This window comes from Neovison vison, chromosome 4 (genome assembly GCF_020171115.1).
Source record: "Neovison vison isolate M4711 chromosome 4, ASM_NN_V1, whole genome shotgun sequence".
Lineage (NCBI taxonomy): Eukaryota > Metazoa > Chordata > Mammalia > Carnivora > Mustelidae > Neogale > Neogale vison.
In genome coordinates this window covers 125,221,559-125,249,295 of record NC_058094.1, presented here as the reverse complement: position 1 = coordinate 125,249,295, position 27,737 = coordinate 125,221,559, and the positions used below count along the sequence as shown (strand labels likewise).

General features: G+C 39.4%; 1 protein-coding gene across 3 annotated transcripts in view; it reads right to left on the bottom strand.

The window, feature by feature from the left end:
• The window catches only part of SUGCT (succinyl-CoA:glutarate-CoA transferase), an 827,195-nt gene that overhangs the window by 708,717 nt on the left and 90,741 nt on the right, over positions 1-27,737 (bottom strand). For all 3 annotated transcript variants that reach the window (XM_044245656.1, XM_044245658.1, XM_044245657.1), the window contains exon 7: positions 8,977-9,068. In XM_044245656.1, the coding sequence (XP_044101591.1) occupies positions 8,977-9,068 (92 nt within the window). The remainder of the gene's footprint in view (positions 1-8,976; positions 9,069-27,737) is intronic.

The following is a 27,737-nucleotide window of genomic DNA, read 5'->3' as shown; positions in this document are numbered from 1 at the left end:
CCCAGGGTCCTGGGATCGAGCCCCGCATCGGGCTCTCTGCTTGGCGGTAGGCCTGCTTCCTCCTCTCTCTGCCTGCCTCTCTGTCTACTTGTGATCTCTCTCCCTCTCTCTGTCAAATAAATAAATAAAATCTTTAAAAAAAAAAAAAAAAGAGGGATTTCTATAAAATCAAATAATTCCCCCACTGTCAGAACCTAATGTATGCAACAATCAGACACAACTCCCCTTAAGGCCTTAAGTAACAAATTTTAACATACATAACCACTTATTAATATTGCAGAGGAAAAGAGACCCTCCACTGAGTACATATGCCACATGAAGGTACTCTGACAGAAATGGGCATCTGCCATCTGGTCTAGTCAACTATTCCACTTCACAGAAAGAATAATCATAAGTCACACCCAGGGCCTATACCAAGCTTGAGTAATTAAATACAAATGCAAAATTATAATACAAAAACAGATCAAGTGTTCATCAATTGGTCTGTCGCTTCTTGCTAAAAAAAAAAAAAAATTATTATTTTCCAGAGCTACCGTACAATCAAGATAAAGAGTGATATTGATATGAATACACTAATCATTGGAGATCTTAACACGCCTCTCTCAGAATTAGACAGATCATCAAAGCAGAAAATCAATAAAGAAACAAGAGCATTGAATGACATACTGGACCAGATGGACCTCATAGATATATACAGAACATTCCACCCTAAAACAACAGAATACTCATTCTTCTCAAGTGCACATGGAACCTTCTCCAGAATAGACCATATACTGGGTCACAAATCAGGACTCAACCGATACCAAAAGACTGAGATTATTGACTGCACATTCTCAGATCACAATGCTTTGAAACTGGAGCTCAATCACAAGGAAAAGTTCAGAAGGAACTCAAACACCTGGAAGCTAAAGACCACCTTGCTTAAGAATGCTTGGATCAACCAGAGCTACCCTACAACCCAGCAATTGCACTACTGGGTATTTACCTTAAAGATACAAATGTAGTGATCCAAAGGGGCACGTGCACCCGAATGTTTTCAGCAGCAATGTTAACAATAGCCAAACTACGGAAAGAGCCTAGATGTCCATGAACAGATGAATAGATAAAGAAGATGTGGTATATATCTACAATGGAATACTATGCAGCCATCAAAAAAAAGAAATCTTGCCACTTGCAATGAAGTGAATGGAACTAGAGGGTATTATGCTTAAGCAAAATAAGTCAATCAGAGAAAGACAATTATCATAATCTCTCTGATATGAGGAATTTGAGAGGCAGGGCAGGGGGTTGTGGGGGGGAAGGGAGAGAAAAATGAAACAAGATGGGACTGGGAAGGGAGACAAATTCAAACCATAAGAGACTCTTGATCTGAGGAAACAAACTGAAGGCTGCTGGGGGTGGGGGGAGGGATAGGGTGGCTGGGTGATGGACACTGGGGAGGGTATGTACAATGGTGAGTGCTGTGAATTGTGTAAGACTGATGATTCACAGACCTGTACCCCCAAAACAAATAGTACATTATATGTTAATTTAAAAATTATTATTCGAGGTAGCATTGATGGGCAAGATGGCAGGGTAGTAGGAAGAGGCACCTTTTCAGCCGTACCCCAAAGTGAGCTGATTACCTACCAAAGAACTCCAATCACCCATGAAATCAGCCTGAGATCAGAATTATACACGTCTGGATCTCTACAGGGGCAGAAGACGCCAGTGAGCAGGTAAAGCGGAATGGGAACTGCGGACTGCTACCGGAAAATAAACAAAAGGGGGAGGGAGCCACCAGAGGCGACCGGTGCAAAAGTAATACCCGAGTAAGAGCGAGAGTGCCCTGCGTCTGGGGACCAGCATTAACTTGGAGACTGGTTGAAAGCACTCCAAAAGAGCAAAGGATCGCGGGAGGAAATTGTGGGAATCGGGGCGGCTAGGGACAGGGGCTTAAGTCCCCGGTCCCAGATCGCCTCCCCGGCGCTGAGGCAGAGAGAGTGCAGCGGAGAAACTGCTCTTGGTCCCTAAGCCGCCAGCGCGCCGAGAATGGGTGGGTTCTGGCTCCTGTGAGGGGATGGGAGCCGCGCCGGTCTGCAGAACGCGCGCTAGCCCTACCACAAAGCTCGAGACACGCGCGCACGTCTCTCATGCTCCCCTGAGTTACAAAGGCCCCGCCGGCGCTCTTTGACCCACGCCATTGTTTCAAAGCCTAAGCTGCGCGCGCGAAACTCTTCCCCGGACAGAGGCGCGCAAAAGCCCAGCCTGCGGCTTACGGACCAGCGCCCGGTTCTCAGTGCCCCAGACGCGTGCCCGACCCACAGCCGCCGCTGAAAAGAGGTGCGCGCAAGCCGGGCACTCCCAGCCCGGGCCGGCAGCAAAATCTCAGTGTGCGACTGCTGCTTGGAACCTCTCTGGCGGTCGGGAGCTCCCAGACAGCCGCCACTGCCTCGGCTTTGGGTACGAGCAAAAGATCCTGAGCCCCCAGGGTCTGCAACTTGGAACCTGCTCTGCCAGCAGCCAAGGGGGAATTTATTCAGCTTCTGCACCCAGACTGAGGCTTCTCTCTGAGAGGGAGATCAGGGTGCGGTTTGATTTCTTCTAATACTACAAAAACCATCAAAGGCGGTCAAGGTGAGAGGAAAAAAAGTGAACAAGCATAAAAACCGCCAGAGAATAAAAGCCTGAAAAAAACCAGTTTCCCCAGAGCCCACCCCCTTGAGAGGGGCGGGGGGACTCAACTCAGGAAACATCATTGACTGACAACCCACGTGGCAGGCCCCTCCCCCAGAAAACAAACCAAGAAAGAAAAAAAAAAAAAGGACTACAAGAGAACAACCACTACTTCATAGAAAAACTTGTATTGTTCCCTCATTTCCACTATTCCGGTTCATATATATATATATATATTTTTTACACATAGGTAATTTTTTTAACCTATTTACCATCACAGCGAGCTGTACAGTACATCAAATTCCATAATACCTTTCTAACCTGAACTTTTTGATACATACACCTATGTTTTTCTTTTGCATTTTTATTTTTTGAATTCCTTTTTTAAAATTTTAGTTTAGTTTAGTCTAGTTTATTCCTTTTTATCTTTATCTTCTAATATTCATATAGAGTTAAACTTCAAAATAATCTCCTTTCCCCAATCAATACTACCCCTATAGGTAAACCAATTTTTAATCCCCTTTATCTTAGGAAAGTTGAGTCCTTTAACAAAGATATCAAGATACATCCAGGAAGAATCAAAACAACCTTCCTCGCACACACTGAGAATTTATAAGAACTCTCCCATCTTCTTCCACCAGTGTTTCTGTGTTTTTTGTGTTTGTCCTGATAGCATATAAATTTTACACTTGCGGTTCGTTTTGACGAGGTTCTTTCTGTACTTGCATATATATTTTTTTTTCTCTTGCCATATACTTGTATCAGTCTTTTTATCTCTTTTCGTTTGTCTAGTTCATAAATCTTACCTTGGGGCCTATCTGTGCTGAACCTTCTTTTTCATCTTCCCTTTCTTTCCTGTCTCTCTCTCTCTCTCTCTCTTTTCTTTTTCTTCTTCTTTTCTTTTTTTTCTTTTTCTTTTTCTTTTCTTTTGTCTCTCGTTTGGGTGCGGAATCCTGATTGCTCAGAAGTGTTCCAGGGTGCACCTTGACTGCACCAGAGTTGATACATCCAGCTACATCTGTTCAGTCATCTCCCACCAAAATGACTAGGAGGAGGAATGCCCAACAGAAGAAAAATACAGAGGATGGACCTTCTGCAACAGAGCTAACGGCTATCAACATAGACAATATGTCGGAAAGAGAATTCAGGCTAACAATTATCCAGGCAATAGCTAGGTTGGAGAAAGCCATGGATGACCAAACAGAATTGATTAGGGCCGAACTGAAAGCGACCAGACAGGATGTTCACAATGTTAGGGCGGAGCTCAAAGCTACCAGGGAGGAGGTTCACAATGCTCTCAATGAGTTCCAATCTAATCTAAACTCTCTCAATGCTAGGGTAACTGAGACAGAAGATAGAATTAGTGATCTGGAAGACAAACAGATAGAGAGAAAGGATCAGGAGGAAGCCTGGAACAAACAGATTAAAAACCACGAAAACAGAATCAGGGAAATAAATGATGCCATGAAGCGTTCCAACGTCAGAATTATTGGAATCCCTGAAGGGGAGGAGAAAGAAAGAAGTCTAGAAGATATAGTGGAACAAGTCCTTCATGAAAATTTTCCCAATATCGTGAATGGAACCAGCGTTCAGTACTAGAGGCTGAACGGTCTCCACCCAAGATTATACATTCCAAAAAAACATCACGACACCTGATAGTCAAATTGAGGAATTATAATTGTAGGTATAATCTCTTGAAAGCCGCCAGGGCAAAGAGGATCCTTACTTACAGAGGGAAGCCCATCAGAATAACATCAGACCTGTCCACAGAGACCTGGCAAGCCAGAAGAGGCTGGCAAGATATATTCAGGGCACTAAATGAGAAGAACATGCAGCCAAGAATACTTTATTCAGCAAGACTGACATTCAAAATGGATGGAGAGATAAAGAGTTTCCAAGACCGGCAAAGCTTAAAAGACTATGCAACCACCAAGCCGACACTGCAGGAAATATTAAGGGGGGTTCTATAAAAGAGGAAAAATCCCAAGAGTAGCATTGAACAGAAATATAGAGACAGTCTACAGAAAGAAAGACTTCAAAGGTAACTCGATGTCAATAAAAACATATCTATCAATAATCACTCTCAATGTGAATGGCCTAAATGCACCCATAAAACGGCACAGGATTGCAGATTGGATAAAACGACAGGACCCATCCATATGTTGTCTACAAGAGACCCATTTTGAACCTAAAGATACACGCAGACTGAAAGTGAAGGGATGGAGAAGCATCTTTCATGCCAATGGGCCTCAAAAGAAGGCTGGGGTAGCGTTTCTCATATCAGATAAATTGGACTTCAAACTAAAGACTGTAGTCAGAGATACAGAAGGACACTACATAATCCTTAAAGGGACTATCCACCAAGATGATCTAACAATTATAAATATCTATGGTCCCAATATGGGAGCAGCCAATTACTTAAGAAAACTGTTAATCAAGATAAAGAGTCATATTGATATGAATACACTAATCGTAGGAGATCTTAACACGCCTCTTTCAGAATTAGACAGATCATCGAAGCAGAAAATCAATAAAGAAACAAGAGCACTGAATGACACATTGGACCAGATGGACCTCATAGATATATACAGAACATTCCACCCTAAAACAACAGAATACTCATTCTTCTCAAGTGCACACGGAACCTTCTCCAGAATAGACCACATACTGGGTCACAAATCAGGACTCAACCAATACCAAAAGACTGAGATGATTCCCTGCATATTCTCAGATCACAATGCTTTGAAACTGGAGCTCAATCACAAGGAAAAGTTCAGAAGGAACTCAAACACCTGGAAGCTAAAGACCACCTTGCTTAAGAATGCTTGGATCAACCAGGAGATCAAAGAAGAACTGAAACAATTCATGGAAACCAATGAGAATGAACACACTTCGGTCCAAAACCTATGGGACACAGCAAAGGCGGTCCTAAGGGGAAAATACATAGCCATCCAAGCCTCCCTCAAAAAAATTGAAAAATCTAGAACACATCAGCTGTCTCTACACCTTAAAGAACTGGAGAATCAACAACAAATCAAACCAACTCCACACATAAGAAGGGAAATCATCAAGATTAGAGCTGAGATCAATGAGGTAGAAACCAGAGATACAGTAAAATGTATCAATGAAACTAGAAGCTGGTTTTTTGAAAGAATCAATAAGATCGATAAGCCACTGGCCACAATAATCCAAAAGAAAAGAGAGAAAGCCCAAATTCATAAAATTATGAATGAAAAGGGAGAGATCACAACTAACACCAAGGAAGTAGAAACAATCATCAAAAGTTATTATCAACAGTTATATGCCAATAAGCTTAGCAACCTAGACGAAATGGATGCATTCCTAGAAAAATATAAACTACCAACATTGAGCCAGGAAGAAATCGACAACCTGAATAGACCGATATCTAATAACGAGATTGAAGCAGTGATCAAAAACCTCCCAAAAAATAAGAGCCGAGGACCTGACGGATTCCCTGGGGAATTCTACCACACCTTCAAAGAAGAAATAACACCTATTCTCCTGAAACTGTTTCAAAAAATTGAAGCAGAAGGAAAACTTCCAGACTCTTTTTATGAAGCCAGCATTACCCTGATCCCCAAACCATGCAAGGACCCTACCAAAAAGGAGAATTTTAGACCAATATCACTGATGAATATGGATGCTAAGATTCTCAACAAGATTCTAGCCAACAGGATCCAACAGCACATTAAAAATATTATCCACCATGATCAGGTGGGATTCATCCCTGGGCTACAAGGATGGTTCAACATTCGCAAATCAATCAATGTGATACAACAAATTAATATGAGAAGAGAGAAGAACCACATGGTCCTCTCAATTGATGCAGAAAAAGCATTTGACAAAATCCAGCATCCGTTCCTGATTAAAACGCTTCAAAGTATAGGGATAGAGGGAACATTCCTGAACCTCATCAAATCTATCTATGAAAGACCCACAGCAAATATCATCCTCAATGGGAAAAAGCTTGCAGCCTTCCCATTGAGATCAGGAACAAGACAAGGATGCCCACTTTCACCACTCTTGTTCAACACAGTATTAGAAGTCCTAGCAACAGCAATCAGACAACAGAGAGAAATAAAAGGTATCCAAATTAGTAATGAAGAAGTCAAACTCTCTCTCTTCGCAGATGACATGATTCTTTATATGAAAAACCCAAAAGACTCCACCCCCAAATTACTAGAACTCATACAGCAATTCAGCAACGTGGCAGGATACAAAGTCAATGTGCAGAAATCAGTGGCTTTCTTATACACTAACAATGAAAATACAGAAAGGGGAATTAGAGAATCGATTCCATTTACTATAGCACCAAGAACCATAAGATACCTGGGAATAAACCTAACCAAAGAGGTAAAGGATCTGTACTCAAGGAACTACAGAACACTCATGAAAGAAATTGAAGAAGACACAAATAGATGGAAGACCATTCCATGCTCTTGGATCGGAAGAATAAACATTGTTAAAATGTCTATACTGCCTAGAGCAATCTATACTTTTAATGCCATTCCGATCAAAATTTCACCGGCATTCTTCAAAGAGCTGGAGCAAATAATCCTAAAATTTGTATGGAATCAGAAGAGACCCCGAATCACTAAGGAAATGTTGAAAAACAAAAATAAAGCTGGCGGCATCACCTTACCTGATTTCAAGCTTTATTACAAAGCTGTGATCACCAAGACAGCATGGTACTGTCATAAAAACAGACACATAGACCAGTGGAACAGAGTAGAGAGCCCAGATATGGACCCTCTACTCTATGGTCAATTAATTTTCGACAAAACAGGAAAAAATATACAGTGGAAAAAAGACAGTCTCTTCAATAAATGGTGCTGGGAAAACTGGACAGCTATATGTAGAAGAATGAAACTCGACTATTATCTTACACCGTACACAAAGATAAACTCAAAATGGATAAAAGACCTCAACGTGAGACAGGAATCCATCAGAATCCTAGAGGAGAACATAGGCAGTAATCTCTTCGATATCAGCCACAGCAACTTCTTTCAAGATACGTCTCCAAAGGCAAAGGAAACAAAAGCGAAAATAAACTTTTGGGACTTCATCAAAATCAAAAGCTTCTGCACAGCAAAGGAAACAGTCAACAAAACAAAGAGGCAACCCACAGAATGGGAGAAGATATTTGCAAATGACAGTACAGACAAAAGGTTGATATCCAGGATCTATAATGAACTCCTCAAATTCAACACACACGAAACAGGCAAACACGTCAAAAAATGGGCAGAAGATATGAACAGACATTTCTCCAATCAAGACATACAAATGGCTATCAGACACATGAAAAAATGTTCATCATCATTAGCCCTCAGGGAGATTCAAATCAAAACCACATTGAGATATCACCTTACACCAGTTAGAATGGCCAAAATTAACAAAACAGGAAACAACATGTGTTGGAGAGGATGTGGAGAGAGGGGAACCCTCTTCCACTGTTGGTGGGAATGCAAGTTGGTGCAGCCTCTTTGGAGAACAGTGTGGAGATTCCTCAAGAAATTAAAAATAGAGCTTCCCTATGACCCTGCAATTGCATTCCTGGGTATTTACCCCAAAGACACAGATGTCATGAAAAGAAGGGCCATCTGTACCCCAATGTTTATAGCAGCAATGGCCACGGTCGCCAAACTATGGAAAGAACCAAGACGCCCTTCAAGGGATGAATGGATAAGGAAGATGTGGTCCATATACACTATGGAGTATTATGCCTCCATCAGAAAGGATGAATACCCAACTTTTGTAGCAACATGGACGGGACTGGAAGAGATTATGCTGAGTGAAATAAGTCAAGCAGAGAGAGTAAATTATCATATGGTTTCACTTATTTGTGGAGCATAACCAATAGCATGGAGGACAAGGGGTGTTAGAGAGGAGAAGGGAATTTGGGTAAATTGGAAGGGGAGGTGAACCATGAGAGACTATGGACTCTGAAAAACAATCTGAGGGGTTTGAAGTGGCGGGGGGGTGGGAGGTTGGGGTACCAGGTGGTGGGTATTATAGAGGGCACGGATTGCATGGAGCACTGGGTGTGGTGAAAAAATAATGAATAATGTTTTTCTGAAAATAAATAAATTGGAAAAAAAATTATTATTCTTCCATGGGGCCACATTGACATTTAACCTCAAGTACATTTGTAATAAACACCTCCGTTTTCAATAAGATTTCACTTTCCCTAGTTTCTTTCTAAAATTAACTCAAATTTAACCTTATAGGTTAGTGAATAAGAAAATCCCTTTGGAATAAACAGGGGGGAAATTTATGAATATTCTGAAGACTGATACCTACCTCAGGCCCTGTGATATGCATCAGACCAGAAACAGCAGAGGCAACAGCATCATAACCAGCTCGCTGAGACAATGGGCCTGTCTGGCCATACCCTAAAATGAGAAGAATGGACATAGTCAGTAGCATCATGCAAGGAGAGAAGAGTACAATGACATATGGTTTCACTTATTTGTGGAGCATAACAAATAGCATGGAGGAAAAGGGGAGATGGAGAGGAGAAGGGAGTTGAGGGAAATTGGAAGGGGAGGTGAATCATGAGAGACTATGGACTCTGAAAAACAATCTGAGGGGCTTGAAGGGGCAAGGGTGGGAGGTTGGGGGAACCAGGTGGTGGGTATTACAGAGGGCACAGATTGCATGGAGCACTGGGTGTGGTGCAAAAACAATGAATACTGTTATGCTGAAAAAAATAAATAAATTTTTTTAAAAGAGTACAATGACATGTTTGTAGCCAGAAATCTTGAGCAATTTATACTATGAGATCGATAGTACCCCTTGAAAAGGAAGCAATAAAAATTATTCATGATCTTATATCCCAAAACGTTGCAAACTGGTAACTTGAGGGCTAGATCCCACTGCATGAATGTTCTGTCTGGCCTGAAGAGGGTCCTGAAATGTCTTCATGTAGTTTCCAACATTTTAAAAAAGCAGGAGATAGCACATAAAATGCAAATTTCTTGAAAAATCAGAAAATAATTCAAAACAAGGCCCACACAACAATCAATTAGAGTTAATAACAGCTCTTCCCTTTATATAGGGAAACAAATTCTCCAATTTGCCATTCCTCCGTGACTCTTACTCCTTAATGCCTAAGCCTGATTCACTGATTTAATCTTGCCTCCCAGCTCCATTCATATATGCTACTCTTGTTCTATACAAAACAATAACAAAGTAAAATAAAATAGTGTATCTCTAGATTCTGTTTACATTTTTCATATATCTGTGTGTATACATATATATATAAATGATGACTAGAAATTATTTCTAAAGATTTTATTTATCTATTTATTTGACAGAAAGAGAGAGAGAAAGAGAGAGAGAGAGCATGAGCAGGAGACAGAGGGAGGAGCAAGGAGAGAGGAGAATCAGGCTCCCCACTGAGCAGGGAGCCCAGTGCCGAACTAGCTCCCAGGACCCTGGGATCATGACCTGAGCTGAAGGCAGATACTGAATCAACTGAGCCACCCAGGTGCCCCAGCTAAAATTTTTGATCATAAACAATATGATTACATAACCTAACAGTGCTTTTTAAGATTACAAAAAGAAAGTGAAGGTATTACTTTTTCTTTTCTCTTTCCTTTTTTTTGGGTGGGGGGGAGGCCATCAGCAAAAATCGAAAGAACACAATAATTTCTCCTGCTCTCTTCCAGTCCTGGCACTTACTGTTGAATGGAAAAGATTATTTCAGGTACTACATGTATCTGTCTCCATATCCTATGGTATCAACCAGAAAGAGGACACATGAAACAGCCATCAGCTATTAGCTGAAATGTCCTGCATACCTCACTTTAGAAAGATCAAAAAGAGGTACCTCGGGGCCTTTGCTTGCTTCTCCAGGCAGCTGGAATGCTCTCCCTTCATTTCACGCCATATATCCACACACCTCACACTCTCTCACATTCTCCAAATCGGCACTCAAACATCTCCTTACCAGAAAGACCTTCCCCAGAGAACACTTGTAAAAGAGCACTCTCACTTCTCACTTTGAATCCCCCTGACATTTGTCTCTGTAGCACTTATTACAAGATATATAATATAGCTATGTGTTTATTGATTTATTTTCTGTCTGCTCTCCTACCAAAATCTGTGCTCCAGAACTTTTTTCTATTTGATTCACTGCTGTAGTCACAGCATCTAGAGAAGAATTTAATAACACTCATTGATAAAAATGAATGAATGAATACTTGTCATATAAAACAATTTTAAAAAACAATCTATAACAACTAAATTAATAAAAAAAACTAAAGAAGTTTTTGCTTTGTTTTGTTTTTTACCAAAATGGCAATATGGGAGCTTTCTGGATTGTCCCTCTCCCACAGACACAACAAATGTACAGCACCACGTGGAGCAATTCCCTCTGAGAGAAATCCAGAACTATTTGTTTGACTCCTATACATTGGTGATAGAGAAAATACCCACATCTAAATGGGTGTTTAAACCCCACTTCAGGCACAACACCATATATTCAGGAGGGAGCCCCCAACTCATAGCTTCTCCTCAAGGACTGAAGGGTTTGGACCACACATCTGGGGCCCCAACTTTAAAGGCTCCCACATGAGGAGCAAGCCCCAAAGTACCTAGCTGTAAGACCAAGCAGAGCTTACATTCATGAGTCCCTTTGGACTATAACAAACAGAAAAAGAAGGTGTTGACAGGCACAGGAGAACTAACCACAGCTATCTTTCCAGGGATCAACACAGAGGGATCAGGTAAACCATCCATCTCCCAGTCTTTCCCTGCAAAGGGTCTCACTGCATACTTTAAAAGCTGCTACCTGAGGATTTGGACTATAATTAATATATATCTAGGTGCTCACTGCAATCCCTCCTGGAACCCAAAAGAGCTAGTGGGTCACACTCATGCTCACTCCAATATGAGGTAAGCAGTGTCTCTCTGGAAAGAGCATCTACACAAGTCTGGCACATCAGCCTTTGCACCTACTGCCCAAGGGATGGGCCCCCAGATCACCTGGCTCTGACAGCCAATGGGTTTTGCAGACACAGGGCTATACCAGACAAAGAAGCAGTTTTTAAACAGGCTCAGGAGCAAACTCCATGGCTATACATCCCAGCTCAGTGCAGAAGGAGAAGGCACAAACACCTGTCTCTCACCAGGTGTTTCACCTTTCTCCCCAGAAGGGTTTGACTGCATACTTTCCCAGCTGTTGTCTGATCAACATGCATCTAGGTCCCAACTGCTATCATCCCCCTGGGGACACAGATGGATCTTGGCACACCCCCAACCACGAGGAGCCACAAAGAACAAAGGCAATCATAAAGATCTGAGGGAACCTGGCACTCAGACCAGACTGATTGATGAGAGTCATCTCCTACACAAGACCAGTGTCAAGACTGAGAAAGGTGGCTGTTTTGGCTAATATATAGAAACCAACATAAAGAATCAAAGTGAAGAAACAGGAATATGTTCCAAACAAGAGAAAAAGGTAAATTTCCAGACTGATCTGACAGAAATAGAAATGTTATTTATCTGATAGAGAGCTCAAAATAACATAAAGATGCTCACCAAGACCAGAAGAATGATGTATGAACAAAGTGACAATTTCAACAGAGAATATCAAAAAGTGCTACAGAAATGACAGAGCTGAAGAATACAATAACTAAAGTGAAAAATTTGATGGAGACACTCAACCACAGACTAGATCAATGGGAAGAAAAAAACAGCAAGTTAGAAGATAGGCAATGGAATACACCTAATCAGAGAAGCAAAGAGGAAAAAGAGTGACGATAGTTTAAGGGACTTATGGGACATCATCAAAAAGAAAAATATTCACATTAAAGAGACCCCAGAAGAAGAAGAGAGAGAGAGGAAGAGGCAAAAGCGATTTTAAAGAAATGCCTCAAAACTGTCCTTATCTGAAAGAAAAAACAAGATGTCCAGATTCAGGTAGCCCAAGAAGTACCAAATAAGATGAATCTAAGGAGATTCATATGCAGACACATTATAATTAAATTGTCAACGGTGACAAAGAAAGCCAGCAAAAGAAAAGCAACTTGTTGCATACAAGAAAATTGTCATAAGTCTATCAGTGGATTTTACAAAAACCATGTAGGCCAGAAGGGAGTGAATAAGATATTCAAAATACTGAAATAAAAAATGTTGCCAGCCAAAGACACTCTATCTAAGAGTTATCCTTCCAAATCAAAGAAGAGATAAAGAATTTTCCAGACGAACAAAAGCTGGAGGACTTCATCACCACTAGACCAGCCTTACAATTATGTTAAAAGGAGTTCTTCAGGATAAAATGAAAGAGTGCTAATTAGTTACATTAAAACATGTCAAGGTATAAAACTCACCAGAAAAGGTAAATATATAGTTAAATTCAGAATACTCTAATGTTGTAGTGGTGGTAGGTAAGTCATTTCTACAACTGTAATATAAAAGTTAAAAGACCAAAAAAAAGTTAAAAGACCAAAGTATTAAGAATTCCCATAATCACAGTAATTTCCTAATGGATACATTAAAAAATGTAAATTATGAAATCAAAACCTTAAAATGTCAGGGGAGAATGTAAAAATTCAGAAGTTTTCCATACAACCCAAGTTAGGTTGTTATCAGCTTAAAATAGACTGTTATATGGGCACTTCGGTGGCATAGTCACTTGAGTGTCCAACTCTTGATTTCAGCTCAGGTTATGATCTCAGAGTCATGAGATCAAGCCCCACATCAGGCTCCATGCTCAGCGATAGTCTGCTTAGGACTCTCCCTCCCTTCCCCTCTGCTCCTGTGTGCTCTCTCTCAAATAAATAAATAAATAAATATTTTTTTAAAAAAGTAAAAGTAAAACAGACTATTATAACTGTAAGATGTTTTACATAAGCCTCACGATAGTACAAAGCAAAAACCTATAGCAGACACACAAAAGAGAAAGAAATCTAAGCATAGCACCACAGAAAATCATCAAATCATAAAAGAAAACAAAAGAGGAAGAAACAGCAGTTTCAAAACAACCAGAAAACAATTAACAAAATGACACAGTAAGGTCCATACTTATCAATAATTACTTTAATGCAAATGCACTAAATTCTTCAATCAAAAGCATATAATAGCTAAACAGATTTCTTTTTAAAAAAGACCCAACTACATGCTGCCTGCAAAAGATTTATTTAAGATTCAAGTACAGAGACTGAAAATGAAGGGATAGAAAAAATAGTCTATGCAAATGAAACCAAAAGAAAGCAGGGGTAGGTATATCAAGTAAAATATACTTTCAGCCAAAGATTCCAATAAGAAACAAAGAACGGCATTACATAATGATAAAAAAGTTAATCCAATGAGAAGATATAACATTTGTAGATATTTATGAACCTAACATAGAAGCAACTAAATATCTAAAGCAAATATTAACAGACATGCAGGGAGAAATAGATAGCAATACAATAACAGTAGGGTTGACTACCCTACTCTCCACAATGGATAGATAATAAAGAAAGAAAATCAATATGAAATCATTGCACTTAAACTACACATTAAACCAGATAGATTTAACAGATATTTATAGAACAGTCCATCCAACAGCAGCAAAATACACATTTTGCTCAAGCATACACCTGAAACCTTCTCCAGGATAGATCGTATGTTATGCTGCAAAACTAGTCTTAATTAATTTAAGAAGATTGAAACCTTCTCAAGCACTTTTTCTGATCATGGAGGTATTAAACTAGACATCGATTATAAGAAGAAAGTTGGAAAATTCACAAATACATGGAGATTAAAAAACATGCTCCTGAAAAAAAAAATGGGTCAAAGAGGAAATCAAAAGATAAACCAAAAAAAATCTTGAAACAAATGAAAATGAAAATACAACTTAACAAAACTTGTAAGATATAGTAAAAGCCATTCTAAGAGGGAAGTATACAGTGAAAAATACCTACACTGAGAAAAAAGTTTTTAGTAAAACTTCAGAATACAAAACAACCTAATTTTGCACTTCAAGGAACTAGAAAAAGGGAGAACAAACTAAGGCCAAAGTTAGCAGATGGAAGAAAATAACAAAAATCAGAACAGGTAAATATGAAAAACTAAGAAAACAATTTTTAGCTAGATAATTAAGAAAAAAGAGACAAAACTCAAGTAAGAAAAATCAGAAATGAAAGACAAGTTACAACTGATGCCACAGAAATACAAAGGATATAAAAGACTATTATGAACAATTATACAACAACATATGAGACAACCTATAATAAATGGATAAATTCCTACATATGACCTACCAGGAATGATTTATGAAGAAATATAAAATCTGAACCAACCAATTACTAATAAGGAGATTGTATCAATAATCAAAAACCTAAAGTACAAAAGTCCAAGACCAAATGGCTTCACTGGTGAATTCTACTATAAATACCTAAAGAAGAATTAATATCAACCCTTCTCAAATATTTCCCAAAAATAGAAGAGGAGGGAATGCTACTAAACTCATTTTACAAGGTCAGCATTACCCTGAAACCAAAACCAACTAGGACACTATAAGAAAAGAAAATTACAAGTCAATAACCCCAATGATACAAAAGTCCTCAGCAAAAATTAGCAAACCATGGGGCGCCTGGGTGGCTCAGTGGGTTAATATGTGGGTTTATAATGAGAGAATGTGATCAGGCAGGTTACTAGAACAAAGCCATACACTAGATTTAGGGTATATTTTGGTCTGTTATATGAATCTGCATCCAAAAGGGACCTCTGCCTTCGGCTCAGGTCATGATCCCAGGGTCCTGGGATCGAGCCCCGCAACGGGCTCTCTGCTCTGCAGGGAGCCTGCTTCCTCCTCTCTCTCTGCCTGCCTCTCTGCGTACTTGTGATCTCTGTCAGATAAATAAAGAAAAAATCTTTTAAAAAAAAATTAGCAAAAACCAAATTCAATAGAACATTTTTTTTAAGATTTTATTTATTTTTTAGACAGATCACAAGTGGGCAGAGAGAGGAATGGAAGCAGGCTCCCCGCCAAGCAGAGAGCCCGACGCGGGGCTCAATCCCAGGACCCCAGGATAATGACCCGAGCCAAAGGCAGAGGCTTTAACCCACTGAGCCATCCAGGTGCCCCTCAATAGAACATTAATACACCATGACCAAGTGGGATTTATTCCAGGAATGAAAGGATGGTTCAACATCCACAAATCAATCAATGTGATATTTCACATCAATAAAGTGAAGGATAAAAATCATATGACTATCTCAATAGATACAGATAAAGCATCTGACAAAATTCAACATCCATTTCTAATAAAAACTCTGAACAAATTGACTATGGAGGGAATGTAGCACAACATAATAAAGGCCATATATGCCAAACCCAGAGCTAACACCATATGAAATGGTGAAAAGCCAAAAGCTTTTCCTCTAAAATCAGGAACAAAACAATAGTACCTACTCTCACACCACTTTTATTCAACATAATATTGGAAGACCTACCCAAAGCAATTAAGCAAGGAAAAGAAATAAAATGCATTCAAATCAGAAAGGAAGAAGTAAAACTGTTTTTGAATGATGTGATCTTACATAGAGAAAACCCTAAGGACTCCATCAAAAAACTGTGAGACAAATTTAGTAAAACTTCAGAATACAAAATCATTGTACAAAAATATGTTGCATCTGAGGTGCCTCAGGGGTTCAGTCGGTAGAGTCTCCAACTCTTGGTTTCACTCGGGTCATGATCTCTAGGTTGTGGTCAAGCCCCATTTTGGGGCTTTGTGTTCAAGGGTAAGTCTGCCTGAGATTTTCTCTTTCTCTCTGCCCTCCCCCATTCATACTCTCTTTTGTTCTCTCCCTCCCTCACTCAAATAAATACATAAATTTTTTAAAAATCTGTTGCATTTCTATATACCAACAACAAATCAAATGAAAGAGAAATGAAGAAAGCAATCCCATTTACAGTAGTACCAAAAATAATAAAATACTGGGGGACTTGAATGGCTCAGATAGTTAAGCATTTGCTTTCAGCTCAGGTCATGATCTCCAAGTCCTAGGATTGAGCCTCACATCAGCCTCCCAGTTCAGCAGGGAGTCTGTTTCTCCCTCTCCCTCTCCCCCTACTTGTCTCCCAAATGAATAAATGAATAAATTCTGTCTCTCAAATGAATAAATAAAATCTCTAAAAAATACATGTGTAATATATTAACCAAAAAGATAAGAGAGCTATACAATGAAGATTATAAATAGACACTGATGGAAGAAACTGAAAACACATTAAATAGAAAGATAACCCATGCTCTTGGACTAGAAGAATGAACACTGTTAAAACATCAACACTACCCAAAGCCATCTACAGATTCAACATAATTTCTATCAAAATCCCAATGGCACTTTTTATGGAATTAGAAAAATAATCTTAAATTTATATGAAACCACAAAAGACCCCAAATAGCCAAAGCTAATGTAAGGAAAAGAACAAAGCTGGAGACATCACACTTCCTGATTTCAAAATATATTACAAAGCTACAGTAATCAAAACGGTATATGGTACTGGCATAAAACAGACAAATGGACCAATGAAACAGAATACAGAGCCCAAAAATAAACCCATGCATATATGGTCAACTAATCTTTGACAAGAGTACCAAGAACACAGAATGTTAATGGATAGTCTGTCCAATAAATGGTGCTGAAAAAACAGATATTCACATGCAAAAAAAATGAAATTGATCCCTATCTTACACTATACACAAAAATCAACTCTATACACAAAAATCAACTCAAAATGGTTTAAAGGCATAAATATAATATCTTAAATCATAAAATTTCTAGAAGAAAACATAAAGATAAAGCTCCTTCACACTGACCTTGGCAATAATTTTTGGATATGACACCAAAACCATAGGCAAAAATAGACAAATGGAATTATATTAAACTAAAAAGACTTCTGTGAAGCAAAGGGAACAATCAGAAATGAAAAGACAACCTACAGAATGGGAGAAAGTATTTGCAAACCATGTTTCTGATAAAGGGTTAATATCCAAAATTTATATGAAACTCATACAACCAAGTAGCACCAAAAAATCAAATAATCTGATTTAAAAATGGGCAAACAGAACCTGAATAGATATTTTTCCAAAGAAGACATAACAAAAGACCAACAGTTACTTGAAAAGATGCTCAACTTCACTAATCATCAGGGAAATGCAAATCAAACTCACAGTGAGATATTATCACATCCTTGTTAGGATAGCTATTATCAAAAAGACAAGAGCTAACAAATATTGGCAAGGTCATGGAAAAAAGGGAACTCTTCAGCAATATTGATAGGAATGTAAATTGGTATAGCTATTACAGAAAACATTATGAAAATCCCTCAATAAAACAAATTTAAAATGGAACTATCCTATGAAAACAAATGTAAAATGGAACTATCCTATGATCCAGCAATCCCATTTCTGGGTACATATATCCAAATAAAATAAAATCAGTGCCTCCATAAGGTATCTGGACTCCTATATTCACTGTAGCATTATTCACAATAGCAAAGATACAGAAACATGCTGTGCACTTTAAATATACACAATTTTGTCAATTTTTCTCATGTGGCTTCGGAATAAAGAAAAAATATAGATATATAAAATAAAATCCCCAGATAAAATTATCACTTAACATTAAGAAATTAAAGTAGTTCAAGATTAAATTATATTTATCATTACTGATGACAGAAAAGATGTCACAACATGTATCTATCTCCTTTATGCATTATTATAGAAAGTTTCATACATAAAGTAGAGAGAATCATACAATAAATCCATCAGCAACTTCCATAATTATTCATAGACAGTCTTCTTTCCACTACATTTATTTTTCAGTTAAAACTATTATATGACTCAGAGGTCCAAGATGGCGGAGGAATAGGAGATCTGAATTTCGTCTGTTCCCAGGAATTCAGCTAGATAGTTATCAAACCATTCTGAGCATGTACAAACTCAATAGGAGATCAAAGAAAAGAATAGCAGCAATTATATGAATAGAAAAATGACCACTTTCTGCAAGGTAAGACATACTTAGAGTGAATCTGGGGCAATATATGGGAAGACAGACCATGAGGGGAAGGGAGACTCCATCAGCCAGCTCCTGTCAAGCAACAGAGCAGTGGAGCACAAAATTGGAACTTTCAGAAGTCTGCTCCACTGAGGGACACCACTCCAGTGGCTAAGCAAGGGTGGAACCCTCACTGGAACAGTGTTGTCTCAGGACTCTAGGGGTCACAGAAAGACTGAGGGGGCCCGAGTGTGGCAGAGCTCCCAGTTTTGGAGCAGAGAAGCCAGTCACAACCAGTGAACAGAGGAGTGGGTTGCCAGCTCGGGGTTGCCATAAACTATGATCTGCAGCACTACTGAGCCACTAGTCTTTGAGCAGGGACCCAAAAAGTGGCAGATCTGGGGAGACTCCCCTTCCTCCCCCTGGGAGGAGGAGCACAAGAGCACACCACAGGAGCCCACCTCAGGAATCTGCTAGGTTTGGAGACTCCAAATGGGATCATGAGCCTAAGATAGAAATGCTTGGTCACAGGCCAGGTGAGTAGAGAGTGTAGCCGGAGACCAGGGAGACAGGAGTGATTCACTGTTTTTCCCTGAGGGCTTACTGAGGAGAGGGGCCAAGCACTCAGCTCCAGGGCCAGAGACTGGGAGGCAGCCATTTTCATTCTCATCCTCTAAAGCTGCACAGAAAGCCTTCAAAGACAAAAGCCTCATATAGCTAACCAGAGTAGATTACTTAGTCTGGTCCCTCACAGTGCAACTCCACCTGGGGAAAAGACACCTGAGAATTAGTGCAACAGGCCCCTCCCCCAGTAGATCAACAAGAACATCCAGTCAAGACCAAGTTTACTGATCAATGAGAACTGCAAATCTCCAGCCATAGTGGAATATAGCACATAGAATTCATGGGTTTTTTTCCCATGATTCTTTAGTCTTTCAAGGTTAATTTTTTTCATTTTCTATTTCTTTTTCTTTAATTTTTCTTTCCTTTTTTTTAAGACTGTATTTATTTATTTGAGAGAGAAAGAGAGAATGAGATAGAGAAAGAGCATGAGAGGGGGAAGGTCAGAGGGAGAAGCAGACTCCGTACTGAGAAAGGAGTCTGAGGCAGGCCTGATCCCAGGACTCCAGGATCATGACCTGAACCAAAGGCAGTTGCTTAACCAACTGAGCCACCCAGGTGCCCCTTTTCTTTCCTTTTTCAACCAACTTTTTTTTTTTTAATTATTTATTTATTTATTTGACAGACAGAGATCACAAGTAGGCAGAGAGGCAGGCAGAGAGAGAGGAGGAAGCAGGCTCCCCGCTGAGAAGAGAGCCCGATGCGGGGCTCGATCCCAGGACCCTGGGATCATGACCTGAGCCGAAGGCAGAGGTCCCTTTTGGATGCAGATTCATATAACAGACCAAAATATACCCTAAATCTAGTGTATGGCTTTGTTCTAGTAACCTGCCTGATCACATTCTCTCATTATTTTTTAATCTTTCTTCTTTCTTTTTTCAATCAACTTCTTATCAATTCCTTTTTAAAAAACTTTTTTAATTTTCATTTTTATAGTCATAGTCATCCCTTCATCATATTTACCCTTATTTTTGTATATATGTAATTTTTCCTTTCTTTAAAATTTTGGGTGACAGTTTCTTCTAATAGACCAAAATACATGCACAATCTAGTGTGTGGCTCTGTTCTATTCACCAGCCTGATCATATTCTTTTTCCCCACCCCCACCTCCAGTTTCAGGTCTTCGCTGATTAATTTAGCAAATATTTTTCTGGGGTCAATGTTACCCTTTTAGCATTTTGTTCTCTCATTCATCTATTCTCCTCTCAACAAAATGACAAAATGTAAAAACTCACCTCAAAAAATGGAAAAAGAGGTAGTACCAACTGCCAGAGACCTAATCAATATGGACATTAGTAAGATGTTGGAACTAGAGTTCAAAATAACTATTATAAAGAAGCTAGCTGGGCTTGAAAAAAGCACAGAAGATACTAGAAAATCCCTTTCTGGAGAACTAAAATCTAACCAAGTTGAAATCAAAAAGTCCTTTAATGAGGTGCAATAAAAAATGGAGGCTCTTACTGTTTGGATAAATGAGGCAGAAGAGAGAATTAGTGACACAGACCACATGATGGAGAAAAAAAGAAGCTGAGAAAAAGAGAGATAAACACGTATTGGATCACGAGGGGAGAATTCAAGAGATAAGTGTTCTCATAAAGCAAAATAATATTAGCATAATTGGGATTCCAGAAAAAGAAGAGAGAGGGGTAGGGGCTATACTGCAGCAAATTATAGCAGAGAACTTCCCTAATTTGCAGAAGGAAACAGCATCAAAATCCAGGAGGCACAGAGAACCCCCCTCAAAATCAATAAAAATGGGCCAATACCCTGACATCTAATAGTAAAACTTACGAATCTCAGAGACAAAAAGAAAATCCTAAAAGCAACTCAGGACCAAGAGGTCTGTAACCTACAATGATAAAAACACTAGATTGGCAGCAGACCTATCCACAGAGACCTGGCAGGCCAGAAAGGACTGGCATGATATACAGAAAGGACTGGCATGATATATTCAGTGTACTAAATGAGAAAAATATGCAGCCAAGAATGCTATATCTAGCTAGGCTAGAACTAAAAATAGAAGGAGAGATAAAAAGCTTCCAAGACAAACAAAAACTAAAAGAATTTGCAATCACCAAACCAGCCCTACAGGAAATATTGAAAGGGGTGCTCTAAGCAAAGAGAAAGCCTAAAAGTAACACAGACCAGAAAGGAATAGAGACAATACACAGTAACAGTCACCTTATAGGCAATACAATGGCACTAAATTCATGTCTTCCAATAGTTATCCTGCATGTAAATGGACTAAATGCCCCAATCAAAAGACACAAGGTATCAGACTGGATAAACAAAAACAAAAACAAAACAAGACCCATCGATATGCTGTCTGCAAGAGACTCATTTTAGACCCAAAGACACCCCCATATTTAAAGTGAGGGGGTGGAAAACCATTTACCTACACTGTTGGTGGGAATGCAAGCTGGTGCAGCCACTCTGGAAAACAGGATGGAGGTTCCTCAAAAAGTTGAAAATAGAGTTACCCTACAACCCAGCAATTGCACTACCGGGTATATACCCCAAAGATACAGTTGTAGTGAAAAGAAGGGAGCACCTGAACCCCAATATTTATAGCATCAATGTCCTTAATAGCTAATGTATGGGAAGAGCCTAGTTGTCCATTGACAGATAAATGGATAAAGAAGATGCAGTGTGTATGTATATACAATGGAATAATACATGGCCATCAAAAAATGAAATCTTGCCATTTGCAATGACGTGGATGGAAATAAAGGGTATGATGCTAAGCAAAATAAGTCAGAGAAAGAAAATTATCATATGATCTCACTGATATGTGGAATTTGAGAAACAAGGCAGAGGATCATGGGGGAAGAGAAGAAAAATGAAATGGGATGAAACCAGAGGGGGAGACAAACCATAACAGACTCAGGAAACAAACTGAGGGTTGCTGGAGCAGAGGGAGGTGGGAGGGATGGAGTGGCTGGGTGATGGACATTAGGGAGGGTATGTGCTGTGGTGAGCACTGTGAATTATGTAAGACTGATGAATCACAGACCTGTACCCCTGAAACAAATAATACATTTTATGTTAATAAAAAATTTTTTAATTTTTTATTAAAAATCTTTCTAAAACACTATTATATGAAGAACAAGGTAAAACCATAAAAAAAAGTCTTGATTCAGGTAAAAACTAGTCACACAAAATCCTATCCTCTGTCATATTTGTATTCCAATTTCAAAAAAAAAATCTGTAAATTCTGAACTGTTACTTTTTAAATCTTTAGATAAGCATAAATGGGATACCTAGGGAACATAATGGGCAACAATGTAAAGGCAACATTCTCTATGCAAAAATACAGATATTAATATCAAGAATTAGGAGTGAATTTATATTCCAGTGCATCTACTTTACAACTATAAAGGGCACCCTACACGAGGCTTCCAGTATTCCACAAAATAGTTTTTAACACAACGGTATCTCCAGCATTAAACTGGCCCCCTGGAGCAGAGATAAGCTCCACCATAAGATAGGAACGCTGGGTTCCGTGAACCACCTGTTATCTCAACAGGAAGTCAAGAGGAGGAATTAAGTTTCAGTCCGCTCTCAGTGAGGAAAAAAATCAGGTGCTCAGGAATCTGGCCAGGAGCCCAAATCCCTCAAATGGGACCAATCGAGGACCCTCACCATGCGCATGACTCTAAAGGGAGTCTTCTAAATAAAGGCCTGCAGGAAAATATGCTCAGAAAAACAAACAACTTGCTAAATAAAAGTGTACCATAATAGTGGCCTTGTGATACAAATTCTTTTGTTCAGTTTACAACAAAGAGGAGGCATAAATACCTAATAACTTTAAATTACAACTTACAAGTACTTCATTTATATATATATTTTTAAAGATTTTTATTTATTTATTTGGGATAGAGACAGAGTGAGAGAGAGCACGAGAGGGGAGATGGTCAGAGGAAAAAGCAACCAAATTCCCCACGGAGCTGGGAGCCCCACGTGGGGCTCAATCCCAGGACTCTGGGATCACAACCTGAGCCGAAAGCAGCTGTTTAACCAACGGAGCCACCCAGGCGCCCCCAAGTACTTCTTTTTTTTTTTTTTTTTTTTTTTTTTTTTACTTTCCAATTTATTTATTTTCAGAAAAACATTATTCATTATTTTTTCACCACACCCAGTGCTCCATGCAAGCCGTGCCCTCTATAATACCCACCACCAAGTACTTCTTTTAAAGAGAAACAGGGGCACCTGAGTGGTTGAGTCAGTTAAGGATCCAACTCTTGATTTTGCTCAGGTCATGATCTCAGGATGGTCAGATCGAGCCAGGCATCAGACTCTGCACTGGGCGTGGAGCCTGCTTAAGATTCTATCTCTCAGGGTTCCTGGGTGGCACAGTGGGTTGAAGCCTCTGCCTTCGGCTCAGGTCATGATCTCAGGGTACTGGGATCAAGCCCTGCATTGGACTCTCTGCTCAGCCAGGAGACGGCTTCCCTCCCTCTCTCTCTGCCTGCTTCTCTGCCTACTTGTGATCTCTGTCAAATAAACAAATAAAATTTTTTTTAATTTATTTATTTGAGAGAGATTTATTGAGAGAGATCACAAGCAGGCAGAGAGAGAGAGAAGAGGAAGCAGGCTCCCCGCTGAACAGAGAGCCCGATGCGGGGCTCGATCCGAGGACTCGGAGTTCATGACCTGAGCCGAAGGCAGCGGCTTAACCCGCTGAGCCACCCAGGCGCCCAATAAAATATTTTTTTAAAAAAAGATTCTATCTCTCCCTCTGCCCTTACCTGCAACTCAAGTGTGCACATACTCTCTATCTCTCTCAAAAATAATTTAATTTTTTAAAAATAAAGAAAAATATATTCTTCTAGAGGTAGTATGGCATAGTGAATAAGGATGAGTTTCAGGATTGAAAAAACCTGGATTCAAATTATCCCTGTGTGAACTACTAAATCTTCAACAATTTATCTGATTTCCCTGGTCCTCCATGTGCTCATCTGTAAAATGGCAATATTCACATTTATCACATAGATTTCTTATGGGGATTCTATTTGATAAGACAGCATAACCAAAGCACATTTTACATTGAAAGCTAAATACACTTCATTAATAAATATGCATTAATTAATATACTAATAACATAGTAGCTTACCCTTTCCACAACATATTGAGAATAACAAAAAGGAGGTTGCCTTAAGGTATGTTGAATTGATTAGAATAAATATTCAAAGCACTGTAATTATGTTGTTAAAAAACATTAAAATTGGAAGTTTTGTACTTGGAAACTTGCATTTGTTCATTTTAGAGAAGAAGCTGACAATAATATATATATATATAATTATATATGTGGTATATATATACAATATACACACACACATATATATATATAATACACACACACATATATATATAATACACACACACACACACAAACACACACACATACTGATGAGGGATAGAAGTAGAAAAATGTCCATCTTTAGCCTGGAAGGCTGACCTACAGCCTGCAGTTTCTATAAGGATCAAATATGTGCTGGTTGCCACATTCTTAAAGGGTCTCATGACTGCCTACACATCTCACTGACAGTTTGTATCAAAATGAGTAAGTACCAGAGAAATCTTGGGAAACTATTTTATAAGTAAAAATTCTAAGAAGACATTTATGATCTAATACTCCCTGCACATCCCTCCCCCCTTGAATACTAACCATATAACCGCCAGCTTCATACAGCAAAAAGTGCAGCTCTTTCTGCCCTTAGGTCCTCTCCCCATGCTATTTAAATAAATGTACTAAGTTGCACCATATAACCTCCCAAGAATTCTTTCTTGACCACTGTACTTGACCATCCTGCAACAGTATTAGTCAAAAATCGTTCCACCGTTTCATCTTACACTTAACCTTAACTATTTGAATATTGACTATCGGGACAACCACCAAATATTTCTGACAATAAATAGAAAGTTTTAAAGCAGGGAACTGATATTATCAAATGGTATTTCGTAAAGCAATGTGAAGAGTGATTTATTAATAATTTAATAAAGAGCTGAAAAAAATGGTAAGCATGGGATCCGGGTACTTCTTTTTAATTTTATTCTAGCTTTACAATTCCAAAATCACCATGATCAAAATTCAGATTAAAGAGAAAATATCTGGGGCGCCTGGGTGGCTCAGTGGGTTAAGCCGCTGCCTTCGGCTCAGGTCATGATCTCAGGGTCCTGGGATCAAGCCCCGCATCGGGCTCTCTGCTCAGCCGGGAGCCTGCTTCCTTCTCTCTCTCTCTGCCTGCCTCTCTGCCTGCTTGTGATCTCTCTCTCTGTCAAATAAATAAATAAAATCTATTAAAAAAACAAACAAATAAATAAATAAAAGAGAAAATATCTAAGCATGCCAGTTCTATTGTATGTTCAAGTAATGGGGTGAGGAAAATTAAGAAGGTTATGAAAAATCAGAGAGGAACACTCCACATACATTCATTCTTTCCCTCCCTTTCTCCTCTGTCAATCTATCTCTCCTCTCTTCCCTCCCACCCCTTACTCACATTCATTTTAAGGAGCAACCCCGCCATCTTGTGGCTTTTATGAACATTGACGATAAAGCAAAACCTGCATTCCTAGACATACAAGCCAAACTGTGAGGAAAAGAAACTAAAGGGAAAAGATTTCTTCTTTTAATATTTGCCCTGAATACCAGATGATCTGGCCTTCCCGCTCCTGGCTTCACTCACCTTTCTTCTTAATTGTGTCTAACTGTGTTTTCTTTTTCTTCTTAACTTCTGAGTGCTTAGAAAGCAGGAACTCCCACTGGTGCTTTTGCTTTCTATGACTCCTATGACACCTCCCACAGTGCTCAACACACTATCAAAGGTTAACTTTCTGATGGCCAAACAGGCCTTTGACAAACCGGCGAGAGAAGCTATGAACTCTCCCCAGAAGAAAATAACTGAACATATTTCAAATCCCATTCATGCAGCTCTGGTGAAGAGGCAGGTCAAGGGCCCTCAGCAAGCAAATCCCTGCTTGTCTCTGTCCACTCCAGACCCACAGCACCTCCATGATCAGCATAACTCTCCTGAGGGGGATCAGTTCAAGGACAGCTGTGAGGCTTCCAAGCAACTGAGAGCTCCCGCCTGGGGATTTGGCTTGATCATAAAAAGAAAAGAGGGAACAAAATAAAACATCTCTCACAGCCTCTATCATTAGCCTCCTGCTCTGGTCTACCTCCCTCATGGTCGCTTCTTGTGATCATAGTGATCTCCTGAAAATCTAAATCAGAGTGTCCTACTGTCCTGCCTAGCGCTTTCTACGGGCTTTCCAAGTCACCCAGAGTAAATCCAAACTGCGTATCTTTGTGTCTTAGTTATTGTCTGCTCTCTGGCCTAATCTCAATTTTCCCACTGCCCTCTATCGGGGGTCCTACTGGTCTTCTTGCTGTTCTCTGAACACACCCATAGCTTCCTTATTTCCATCCTGGAGACTCTGCACGACCTAGAATGGTCTTCCTTCCAATCTACACATGGCTGGCTACTACTGATTATGTGATCCTGAACACACCTTCCCTGACCACCCAATCCAACAGAAGCTTCTAAGAACTCCTTAGCATTTTATTATATTTTCATTCTCTCTAAAGTCCTTATCACTATCTGATATTTAACTTGTCAGATGAATATATGTCTCTCCTCTAGAATGTTAGCTGTGACAGGGGTGTATGTTCTCTGTGATATCTTCAGCACCTAGAATAAGGTCTACCAGTATCTCAGTAAATGTGTATTAACAGCTAAATGAATATTAATAAATAAGCTAGGGAAAATGAAATAACACTTATCTTCTACTGGCTATAAAACAAAGATTAAACTGTACTTCCTCTAGTAATACCTGAAATAACCTGGCTGGGGCTTGGGCAGAAGAACCACAGAGAAGGTCCAGGCAACTAAATTCCCCAGGTTCAACTGCCGACATTCCCCAGGAGTCCATACATCTTTGGTCCCCCTCCCATCTTCAGTGTTCTCTCTACTGACTTTCCTCCTTACTGCAGCTCCAAACAAGATACGGGCAACCCCCTATCTATAATAATAATGACTATTTATCAGGTCATTACATATTAGACACTGGTATATGTTTGTCCACAAGATCACTTAATTCACATAAAAACCTTACCAGTTAGGTACCATTTATCCCCTTTTTACAGCTATAAAATCTGAAGCTTAGAAAGGCTAAGTGGCTTGTCCAAGGCCACATGGATAGGAAGTAGCAGAGCTAAGATTTTAACCCAAGTCTGAATCCTTACATCTAAAGATGTTTGTGTGTGTACAGACATCCCCACCAAAAAAATCGAAGGTACCACAAGTTAAAGATACCCTAATCAGAAAGTATCATTCCACCTCAGTCACCCCCACAGGCCATCGATCCAGACTGCTCCCTTTCCCACATTCACGTCACTGACACACACACATCTGCACATCCACACATCTGCACAGCCCAGAAACCGA